At 36.7% G+C, this 12,494-nt stretch overlaps 1 protein-coding gene and 1 pseudogene across 2 annotated transcripts; both read right to left on the bottom strand.

The window, feature by feature from the left end:
* Positions 1-553: 553 nt before the first annotated feature.
* On the bottom strand, positions 554-6,784 carry LOC125207596 (uncharacterized protein At4g06598-like; annotated as a pseudogene). The gene is made up of 5 exons (XR_016132669.1): positions 6,245-6,784; positions 3,489-4,222; positions 2,130-2,208; positions 1,917-2,049; positions 554-1,355 (listed from the first exon to the last, which is right to left on the bottom strand). The product of XR_016132669.1 is annotated as an uncharacterized protein At4g06598-like (transcript).
* A 1,358-nt stretch (positions 6,785-8,142) lies between these two features.
* LOC125207672 (magnesium transporter MRS2-4-like) lies at positions 8,143-12,232 on the bottom strand. The gene is made up of 4 exons (XM_089060763.1): positions 11,737-12,232; positions 10,987-11,402; positions 9,577-9,849; positions 8,143-8,907 (listed from the first exon to the last, which is right to left on the bottom strand). The coding sequence occupies exons 1-4, from the start codon at positions 12,002-12,004 to the stop codon at positions 8,629-8,631; spliced, it is 1,236 nt and encodes a 411-aa protein (XP_088916889.1). The 5' UTR covers positions 12,005-12,232; the 3' UTR covers positions 8,143-8,628.
* Between the last annotated feature and the right edge of the window lie 262 nt (positions 12,233-12,494).

Below are 12,494 nucleotides of genomic sequence, written 5' to 3' on the forward strand. Positions count from 1 at the left end.
TCCACAATCTGGAATATTCACTACATTTATGTTCATGACTTTTGCAATAGAGTTTTAAGATCGTAAAAATACCAAATTTTATAATTTTAGGGACCAATAACCTTATTTCAAAATAATAAATTCTATATTATTGTAATCAAGTTAATAACCATCTAAGTCATAAAAATTGAAATCAAAATATTATATCACGAAGTTTCAATATTTTTAATTACTTCACCTATATACAAAATATTATCTTTTGATCATGTCAAAACGACATGTTTTAATGAAATAATGTCATTTTTAACATCATCAAAATATATCGTTGTATATGAATAAAATAATTGAGAAAAAATTAAAATTTCTTAATTTAATGTATTAATTTCAAATTTCACGAGATTGGCCTAAATTAGACCAAATTTGTGATTTAAATGGCAATTAACTCAACGAACTAATAGGGCAGGGTCGGTCTGAGTTTTTCTATATGCCATCACTACTAGTAACATAGTCTCCCAAATCCATTATCATAGTGTTGCTACAAGTTCTTATGCAAAATTAGTAAAGTAAAAAAAGATAAAAAAGAAAAAAGTAATTTTATTAAGTGAAAATGTGATCCTATCTCATCAGAAAGTGGCAACTTTAACATTGACCAATCACATAACAATATGAACTACAAATGTGAAAAAGTATCTCCATAGCATAATCAGCAGCAGGAATGATACTAAACTCCATACATACAAGGTAACTGCATAAATGAAGAATTGATTGTGACATGTCACATACCAAATTGCTAGCAAGTACTAACAACCAACTTGCAGGAGGCAGTAAAAATGTTAAGACAGATTAATCACTTAGGGTACAATAAACCTAGCATTTTCGGGTGATAACCACCTCGGGTGAGTCGTCCGCCAGAACTCCTAATTTCGAGCGAGGACTACCAGGCGCACATGCCACTAACCTTAGGAGAGACAATGGTCACTTACATTTGAAAACAAGGAATATAAGGAAAAACAGAAACACAAGCAACACAAACAGGTGCATTGTCGCATAGCACTTGCATGACCAGTCTGACTTTCTTCCCATGTAAGGGGAGTGATTTTGTTCATCAGCATGCATCGTCAGTTGGTTAGCACTTGGAAACACAATAATAAGTCGAGAAATTGTACTCTACATATGAAGTTGGCCAGAGAGAGAATCCTGACCAGAACTTGTTTCCTTGAGTTTCAGGGAAAGATTAGCTAACTGTTGATCGAGGTCTCTACTCTTGGCACGTCGATGGCTAGAAGATATCTGCTGCTGTGGTTGTGGCGGTTTCTGCTGCTGCTGATATAGGCCTCGCAGTCTTCCTGCTTCTCTCTCCAATACCTCATGTTCGACTGCACATGCATCCCCAAAATGAGGTCTAGAAATATATGGATAAACTTCCATGACTTTAAACAAATTGTCAGTAAGATTTCCAGGAAGATACTATCCACCGCCCAAAAAGAAGATGATCGTCATTCAATCAGATGAGTCAAGATCTTCCTATGAATTTTAAAACTTTTTTAACTTCTAAGCCATGGAATGGCCTATTGCCCTAAGAAACATGGTACCTTTAAACAGTAGACACAACACTAACACTTAACCAAGCATTTTTTTACATAACCTTACCAAACATTAAGTTGAGACCATTTCGTAACACGACAATCTCAGAGTGAAATACAATAACAATGGACCCGTTTACCTAATAAACCTCCTATTACACATGGTTCTTTGTTTTGTTTATAGGAGTATAACTGAATCGGCACCCACCAACCAACAATATATATATGCATGGAACTTGCACTGTAAACTAGAAGTTCCAGAACAAAATTTTCTATAGCTCTTTTGAATACAAGTAGGAAGAGTTGATGAAGAAGCACAACCATCCATATTAATTATGGTAGGCGAAAACTCACAATATTTGATTAGCTGCTCCTGAGATAAACTGTCCATACGTTGCTTCATGGATTTATTTTCCATGCTGAGAATAAGGTTTTACTGGTTGAGAAATTCAAGCTCAGCATAAATTTCAGAGCCTTCTGCCTGCAACTATGAAAGTATAGTTATATCCCAAACCTGAACCATAAGCAGATTATACACCATTTTAAGACTTGTAAGCATCGTAGTACTTGCCGTAGAGCTTGAACGTATCTTTCGAGTTCAACTATGTATTGAAGCTTTCGGACGCGTGAACGTTGAGCAAATTGCCTGCATTGGCCATTAAAAATCAATTGGACACTTGGAAATTATATTGAACATAACAGAAAATTGTCTAAGAAGATATGTCAGCTTCAGAAAATGCACCAAATTCTCTAGTGAAGAGGCTCTACAATTGTCAATCATGTGATTAAATATGCACTTGGAACTCAAAAGACAAAATAAAACAACATAGAAAATTGAATAGTATGTATGCCTTAGATTCATCTTGTTAACAAATCCACTGAAGCTCAATATGTTTACCTAGCAAAACACAGGATCAAAGCAGTAGATTGCATTCAGATCCATAAGCAACAGCACTGTCACTCCGGATTCATAAGTTAGGCCACATATGTCTAACAGACAACTATTGTATACACTTAAAAGGACTGGAGGCCGATGTAACCACTTAAACACCATATAAAGCTCATCAACATCCATTCAAACAATGACACTAAACAACCAACATAATATAGTTGCACAACTGATTAGATAAAACTGCGATGCATTTTAGATAATACTGAAAAGAAATTTCAAGGAATGGTTATGAATAAGACAAACATCAAGAATATAAAATTTGACATTTTATTTTAAACCTCGGAGACATCAGTTATTACATCAAGAAGAAAGTGATCAAATGTTTCTTAAAAGAAGAAAATGATATTATTTAAAAAGAGAACTCATTCTTATATTGTAGGGGCTTGGATCAGAACTTAGCTACCCTATGTCAGTGCAGCTAAGTATAAAATTAGAGAGAAACTAGTACCCTATGTGGTAAAGACAGGTATTCCATACTAATATAATATAAGCATGATCCACATGATCATCTATCACTGCAGTCTGAAGAGGGTATTTGAGGAATTTCAAGACAGATATTTCAACAATTTGTTGCTCAGCAAGTCACTTAACTTTCAGTTTGAATCATGTGACTCTATCTATAGGAGAGACGGAATAACTTCTATAAAAAGCATCAGACAGAGTTAATTCAGTAACTGACTAGACCTCATAATTGGACAGATTGAGTCCCATAATAAACATAGGCATAAGACATGCACAAGTTGGAAAAATCCAATAACATGTTCTCGAATTGACGTCCTTAACCTAAATATAAGTACTATATAAGAATTCAATCATGTATTTCAAAGTATAACCATAATTGCAAAGTAAAACTCATTAGAGAAAACACAATTTAAAAAGGCCAGGGAACACAAAAGTGAACATGAAGTTCAAACTTTGTTTAACTTGAAAAACAGGTAATTTATATGAAATGAAATGAAGAGGGGTGCACTTACTGCTTGGCTCGTTTTGTATCTGTATCCGATGCCAGATTCTTCACGTGAGTGTCTTTTTTCTCAAAGGAGCCTTTTGGATCTTGAGAAAAAGATTCAACATCTGACTTTTGAGCAGAAGAAGTTGGAATTCTATCAACATCCAGTGAGGAGTTCACTGATCCAACATTCTGGATGGTGGCAACATCCCTTGAAGGAAGGCCACGAGGAGGTGCAATCGAATTTACAGGTGCATCCCATGGCTTGTTCTTTGTTCTGCCAGAAAGGGTTGGATCCAAATAAAAAGAACTTTTCCGCATATCCCTATGAAAATCAAAGTCTTGAGATCACCATGAAGGCAATAGAATCATATTCTTGAACTTGATATCATCTTGAGCTCCATAGTTCATGCTTCCAGCATTAGCTGTATCAATATATGCAAAAGAATCACTCGATGAGCGACGATGACCTCCTTTACGCACAGGCGTTTCGGGTTCATCGAGGAGTTCATCTAGCCAAGACGGCTGTTTCTCTATCAAAAAACTTTCAGAAGAAGTACGCTAATGATGTGGATTTCCGTCTCTGGGTTTTGGAAGAGCTTTTGAACCAATCACTGAAGTAGGAACATATTCTGAATATGATGGTGATATGCTAGGAAATGGACTTTTAGGAGGTAATAACGGATTCTTCCCATTGTACATCATGTTTCTAACAGTAGATGATCCCTTGGAGTTTGCCATAGCTGGGGAGGCTAGTACCTGTAACAAACATTTAACATATAATATGCGGGATATACGTACCAAAGTGAAAAATAACAAAACCATAGAGATTCTCCACCCACTGTCACATGACGTGTCTACACATGTATCCTTCATCTCACATACAAAATTTACAAAATTAAAAGCTAAAGTACAGCAATTGCGTAGCAACCAATGAACACACATTTTTAACCAGCTGAAAAGCCAACAGGCAAAAACGACTTTTACATTTCTTCATCATTTGGACATAAAGAAATTTCATGGGGAAGTGGCTTTGGAAAATATATTGGGAGTAAACGTGAAAAGTTTATTAAGGAAAAAATTAATGCAATTTACGTGAAACATAAATTCAACTTTTACAAGCAAGAATGAAAATTATCCAATAATAATACTCCTTCCGTCCGCAATTAGGAGTCCCGGTTGAGTTCGTCACGAGTATTATGAAGTACTCATAAAGGAAAATGGATAGAAAATGGCGAGTCTCATTTTTTATACTCCCTCCGTTCTTTCATCGCCAAGCACTTCTTTTTGGAATGGTGAGTCTCATTTTTTATACTCCCTCCGTTTCTTTCATAGCTAAGAAATGGATGTTTAGTGTGTTAAGTGGGTACATAATAAACTAGGTAAAGTAAGATAGAGAAAAAAAGTAGAGAGAATAAAGTAAAAAAGTGAATGAAGTAGAGAGAAAAAGTAAGAGGGAACGAAGTAGGAAAGAAAAAATGAGTTGATTATTACAACCATTATGGAAATTATTCCCAAAATGAAAAAACAACTCAGCTATGAAGGAATGGAGGGAGTATTAGTTTTACAATAAAGCGTGAGCGAATGAGTTAATGGAATGTGAGACTTATTTCCAAAAGTGAACCGTGACCCCTAATCGCGGACTAACCAAAATGGCAAATCAGGACTCCTAACCACGGACAGAGGGAATAGTATCAACGAAAACAGTAAATATTCCAAATATGAAACCATACAATCAATCATAGATATTCATCCAAATGGAAAATGATCAAATGGAAGTCACTTAGCATGCCAACAAAGAAGCTTAGAGGGTGGGGCATTCATCACTTTGAATCACAAAGGTCAGGAAAAAACTATGGTCAACCTAAATCTTGGAGACCCTTCTCTATACCATGTTACCAAAAGAAGTTAGAAACATCATAAGTCACGAGAAGCTAATTATAATTACCTATCTTTATTTTTACTGCTCATCAATAACTCTATAAAAATGAATAATTTAACCGTAATCATGTTTTAGTATAGTTTCCCAAGTTGTCTCCATCTTCAACGCTCTAAACCAAAACACAGTTGAAACAAATTGTCCATGACATAAATTTATTATTAGTGCGACTAATATATAGCAAATGATCAATCCCACTACAGCAGTTAGAACTTAGAAGTTCTAATATTAACATAACACCATTTTCAGATAGACAAAGATAAGTACCGATACCAAAGCAAAGCATACATCTAAGTTTAAAAGTTTTAGCCTCCTTTTTCTCCTCCCAAAACTAACTCGAGGATGTGATTCAAAACTACTCAACTACCAATTCGCAAAACTTGCCAAACCACATAAACATTTCTAACTTAGAAAACATTATCGACCACATTTTTCTGCTAATAATTGCTCCAAGTAGCTGGGAAGCTAAAAGAGTTGTAAAAGAATATCAACACGATTTCCAGTACAAGCAATGCTACAATTATGTCAATTCGACAATACCTAACTAAATGAAGAGCCTCTGTTTTTGAAGTATCCAGTAACATCATTTTACAGGAACAGAAATAAAAAACTTTACTAACTTGATTAAGCCCCTACGCTAATCCTTTTATAATCAGTCCCAATAATTCCAGTAGAAGACACAGAATTAGTTTTCAAATTTTCTTAAGCCACATTGTTTAGAAGCCTCGCGAGATGAAATCAGCATTAGACCAGACACAGAAAACAAAACCCCATAAAATCAAACTCGAAGCGTGATATAAATCACTAATTAATTGATAGACTGGGGTTGAATGGATTCTTACCATGGATAATTACGAAGTAAGATCTTGATAATGTAAGATACAATCAAGGAAAATTGATAGTAATAATCGACAAAGAAAATTAACTAATCCTAGGGTTTGTTGTTCGCCGGAAGACCTCTCTGAGATGGTTTTTGGCTTCTTGCTGTAAATTTCTCTCTCTACACTGCTTGCAGAGGGTTGACGCCTTGGTGGAAATGGAATACGGGAATATTTTGTTTCGCCCCTTATACTTTCATGAAAATTTCCCAAGACCCCAAATTCAAGCATCAGCCATTTTTGCAATTATAAGGAGTATTAATTAATTTCAGTAGTGTGTAAATTTTTAATTTGTTGCAATTCGATATACAAATAAAAAAAAAGTACTGGACTTAATCCTGAATTCTAACAGAGTATTTATTTGAATTAAGTGAATATGTGAGTTTAGAATTTAGAGAGTGATACGAACATTTGGACCCTTTTATCGTTTTGATATAAACATTTTTAGATTTCTTTATTTGACTATTAGATGAGTAAAAGTTAATTTTGGTCCTAAACATATGACCAAAATACGAATTTGGTCCAAAACATTCACTTTTTAAAAAACAGGTCCATAACAAATGAAATTCTTGTCAAATGATCATTTTTTGGCGATTCTATCAAAAAACTACCGGTCATGCCACTGTGCAATTAGCGCTGACTGTCAGTTTTTTAACAGAATCGTAAAAAAAGGACTACTTCGTAGATATTTTCATTTGTGATGGACTTGTTTCTCATAAAATGAATGTTTATGACCAAATTTATATTTTTGTCAGGTGTTTAGGACCAAAATTAACATTTACTAATTATTCTTATTAGACGCATATATGCACAATGTGTCTAGAGGTCCCCAAACCGAACCGACCCGAAACCGTCACCGGCGGTTCCGACGGGCCGGTTCAGGTCTTCAAAACATGATGAACCGTAGCCGCCGGTTCGAAACCGGCGGTTTGCCAGTTTCGGTAGGGTATAGGGTAGGGCCTAGGGTTGAAAGAACCGGTCAGAAACCGGCAGTTTTCGCCGGAAACTGCCGGTTCCGGCGGTAAATGAATAAATTAAAAAAAAAATATCAGAATAGTGAACCGGCCCCGAAACCGCCAAACCGGCTGGAAACCGCCGGTCTTGAACCGTGCGTTGAACCAGGTTGCCCGCTTTAAGAACCGGAACCGACGGTTCCGAACCGAGAACCGACGGTTCTTGAACCGTGGTGACCTCTAAATGTGTCAATGCCCCCGGTTTGTATCACTTATCACCAGACGTGATTACATAGATCAAACTGATACTCCCTTCATCACCTAAAAATAATACTTTTGAAAACTTTAAGAATCTTAATGCAAAATTAGTAAGGTGAGAAAGAAGAAGAGACAAAATAGATAAAGTAATATAGATATAATGAGAAAAAATAGTTGATTTAGTATTAAGGGATTGTGGGGTTCATTTTTAAAATGAAAAGTTTCTATTTTTAAAATACGGACCAATAAGGATGAGTTTTTATTTTTTTAAAACGGACTGAGTATTATGTACTTACGATTTTATAAAACATATGTTCAAATACACACAATATAAACAAAAATCGATTGCATATTACATAATGTTAGTATTCTAAGATGGTCATGTATGATTTCCATAGGGAATGCATGTACGAATAAGGATGTTTGGTTAAATTAGTGGCGGATCCAAGATCTTAAAACGGAATGGGAAAAATAAAATTTATCAAAAGCTAGCATCCACGATAGCCTAGTAAAAAATTCCTCCTGTCTCATGCCCTTCCCACAGTCCAGCCACTGCCCTAGCCAAGTAACAACCTAACAATAGCCTAGCCAAGTAACAGCCTAACAATAGGCTAGCAATAGCCTAGCCAATGCCCTAGCCCAACAAATATATTGGCAAATACGATTTAATTCATTTTATTGGTATCTATCAAATATTAAAAAAATGAAGTGCAATGAGTTATACATATAGAGTATAAATAAAAAAATAAAAAAAAAATTCAGCAAGCCGATTAGTCCACGCACGACCTTTGGTCCGCTCTGCACTCGTCCTTACAGTTAGCCGATTGCAATAGTGGACTAGCCACCCGCCCTAGCCACTAGCCTGTGGTTAGGGCGGGAGCTAGTCAACTATTATAGATGCTCTAATATAGAGGGGAGGGGCGACAATGGTTATCACGTCCGCCGGTGGAAAATTCACATATGGTTCCATGGTAGCGGGTCGCCCCATCCTCTGCAAGCACTTGTTAATTGTTACTATGATATTACTCATATTATTAGTTTATTACTACTATAAATAAACATAATTTTTATATTTCATGCCATTAGTATTTACTCTTCCAGTTATTGTGGATGGGTTGTATAATTATACTCTTCCAGTTATGATCCAATGAGTTTCTTCCATCGGGCGTATCCCAGAACAAGGAAAAATAGGAGCACACACACAGCTGTCATAAGCCCAACGACTTCACCGAATATCCCCTCGGTGTTGTACAGCGTGCATGGAATATTCATTCCAAACACCCCAGCTAGACCAGTTTCCACTGCAATGGCGAATGTACCACTCGCCAATACCAACTGCAGCTGAATCAGTTCGTTTCTTTGATTGTCAAGTTGTAAATTCACATAAGATTCTGTGTCATCGATATATTCTCGTACCTGCAGGTTTATAACATACACGGTATAAGAGACTATCAATACTATCCCAGCAATACAGTTGCTCAATAAAACAATAAGAGCAGATAATTTGCAATTGGGATGTTTCAAAATATTTGCTTGAACAAAACAGCACCAGAGGGAACAATGGTAAACACGTTGCCATATCAAAGTAGAGCTATACTAAAAGATAGGGGTGTACAATTGGATTTAAGGTGTTATGAGATACTAGCAAATATGGGTTTTGTGTTCGGGTTAGGTAGGAAAGATTTTACAATTTTTCAGTTATCGAGGAAGTGCCAAGTGGTAACATCGTTTTCTGCTCAATGAAACGCCGGATGAGATTTGGTCCCAATTTAGACTTTATGTTTATGTTTCCTAACTCCTAAATATAATTCCTTACATCATGTTTGTGTTAGACTACAATATTTCCTCATTTTGAACAAGATTAGGTCACTGACCGACTGTGAAGATGTCTGCATTATTTGTTCAATACTTGCTTGGGTATGTAGGGTACCCGATTGATCAGGACCGACCGCATCGGGTACCCGGAATAGGTTTCAGGTTAGGTGTCGGGTATATAGTTGAGCCAAATTTCAGGATCGGGTACCCGGTTTTTCGGGTAGGGTATCAAAAAATATACAGTATGCCCGAAAGAAGAAAACTACTCACAGATAGAATTTTATTACGGGTGCCATCCAATTGCATGAAGTAGGCTTCTAGCAACATTTCTAGGTCCTCTACATCTTCGTCATTCAAATAATTGCTCACAAGACTACCACTTCTGGCAGAGTTGAGCCGACGGAGATGAGGAGCACCAGGAACAATGCTGTTGGATGCAGGATCAAAGGATTCAGCTTGGTGATTCTGTATCCACTTCCGAGTTAGGTATAGTTGAGCCATATCTTCATTGTCGTCTAAAAGATGTTCGATTTCATCTCTCACCTACCACCATGCCATGTGTTGAATAAAATATGAGAGGAAATAAATGTCTCTTATTTAGGACAAAAACTATCAATATTAACATTTTAAGACATAATAGTAAGTGAAGTGTGACTAATCAGCTTGTACTCCAGTCATGAATAGCCACACATTAGTAATCCGGCTTCTTGGAGTTTTACATGCTTTAGAGTCTACCTTTACACTATTAAACTCAAACCTTACACAATCTTAAAAGTACATTTAGTTGTTATTACTGACGTAAAATAACTAAAATCCAACCAACTACTGCAAACAAAGCATATTCAACACGCAGAACAAGCACTTTTTAAAACTAATTTAAGTATGCATAATGAGATATTTCAAAAATAAGATAGTGAAGTATAAAAGAATCTTTACTTCCAACATTATTTAAAAGAAGGGAGGAATGGATGGAACTAGATCCAGAATGCGGTTCCAGCTGAAGGATGAGGTCGGTGGCAACTAACTAATTCAAACTTACGGTACTATACGTCACAGAACTAGGGAATAGTTAGGTTATCATATGGATTTCAAAGATTCCAGAACAATGAGTCATGCTAGTGATATGGAAAGTGAAAGGTCAGGCTACACAGTCTCTACAAAAAGGGAGCCACTTGGTTAGTTTCAGAGGTCCTATTAGTAGGTCTGTCTAACAAATTCTAACACTTCTTAACAACCAATAGCCGTACTTGCATGTCATGCACTTCCAAGTCCAATATGAAACAAGAAAGAGAACCTTGATGATCCTTTACCCTCCTTTTGATGTCTGAAAGGCGTGACAGAACAGAAACACAACACCTAACACCACGTATTAGAGTTGAGATAGAAAGTGAAAGGTCAGGCTACACAGTCTCTACCTAAAATTTGCCCAACACTGGAATCAGATGATGGTTAAAACACAGCACACAATAACACTTTTTTTGGGAGGGGGCGGGTTGAGATAGACAAGGGATGGCATTTTGGACTATTAGCGACAGAATATTTGCAACAAGATCCATTTGCATAAGCTGCATCATCTTGATTTACAACATCGAGAAGGTTTATATGTCTAACCAAAACTAAGTACATTCGTATGTGTACATATATATGTAATTTCTTGCCAAACAAATAAAGAATTTTTACCTTTTGTACCCGTGCAAGCAAACGCGTGAGATTACTTTTCAAACTCCGTACACGCTCCAGGTTCTTAGTGCTAACACTTAAGGCCAGTTCATCTAAAGCAGGGTAAGCATCCCTCTCAAGTTCAGCAACACTGGAGTCTAAATATGTGCATACAACCTCTAATGCTATTTCGAGGACCTGGAACTCAAAAGGAAGTTCCTCTTGCAAGCCATCACCAGTCTCTGGAGCAGTTAACCATTCTCCAGCAGTGGCAGATTGCATTTCCTTATCTTGAGAGACTTTCTGAGGCAACTTCTGTCTCAGCTGATCCACGAAGGGCAGAACCTTTTGTTGAAGAGGATCAAGTAACAACACTTCTTCCGCTGTGATTATTGCTCTTATAAATTCCAAATTGACAATCATGGCTTTTTCCCTAGCTGAAAAATACACAAGAAGTTAACATACAAAATTCCACATTAAAGGCTCCAAATAACAAGAAGTTACTGAGAATGTAACTTAGCAGTACAGAATAAATACAAAGCCAAAATAAGGCCACTACTGCTACTTCAGTTGGTCTTTCCCAGTCCAATAATGCAAATATTACGCATTATAGAATCTTCTAGCAGAAATCACTACCCATAACCAGCAGATATAGATCAGTTGAATACACCGGCATAAACAACAAAATGTACAGACATACGGAGAGAGAACCGCAGCAGCATGAAACAAACTGAAAAGGTCAAAATTGAGGGGAAAAAATAGTGTATATACCAAGAATGGTGGAGGAATGAGAGAAAATAGGGCCGAGAATCCTGAAATCCCTAGCGGGAAGGGAGACGCGCTTGATGATGAGGGTCTTATCGCAGTCGATGAGTTCGGAGTGGGCAAGGCGATCCATCCGCATCCAGAGGCGAGAGCCAACCGGCTTCTTCTTCGCGGACGCTTTGCTTGTAGAGGCAGCCGCGTCGATCGGCGGAGGAGGAGGGGGCAGCGTGGGAGGTAAGGACTTCTTCTTCCGGCGGAACGTAAGCTTGGGCATCTCCTGACACTCTCAGTGTGTCGCTGAATATAATATATCTATCTTCTACCTCTTCGATCCGAAGAAATTGAATTCGGAGCCTGTGGGTATGGAATTGGGGGAAATTGCTCTTCCGGAATTCGATTTCTTCCATAAAATATGTGAATTAGGTCTACGAATTCTTCCTATTGCTCTTCAAACTCAATAGAATTTTTGTCTCTCTTCTATCAAGGAAAGGTTGATGAGTTACGTGCGCAGACTATTTATCCTCATTTGCCCTTCCAATTAATTAACCCAAACTTCCAACAATAAACCGTTTTAATTTAAATAATACTCCGTAGTATTCTCCCGTTCCACATAGACATTTCATTTGGTACATTTATTTTAAAAAAATAATTATAAAAGAATATTATATTTATAAATAAGACTCTTTTCTATGTTATTTTCTATATTCTCCCTACTTTAACTATTTAATATCATTTTTAATTTTTATATGATTGTATCGGTGTCA

The sequence above is a fragment of the Salvia hispanica genome, chromosome 6 (assembly GCF_029641045.1).
Source record: "Salvia hispanica isolate PSC_SH4W2 chromosome 6, Shi_PSC_v1, whole genome shotgun sequence".
NCBI classification, from domain to species: domain Eukaryota; kingdom Viridiplantae; phylum Streptophyta; class Magnoliopsida; order Lamiales; family Lamiaceae; genus Salvia; species Salvia hispanica.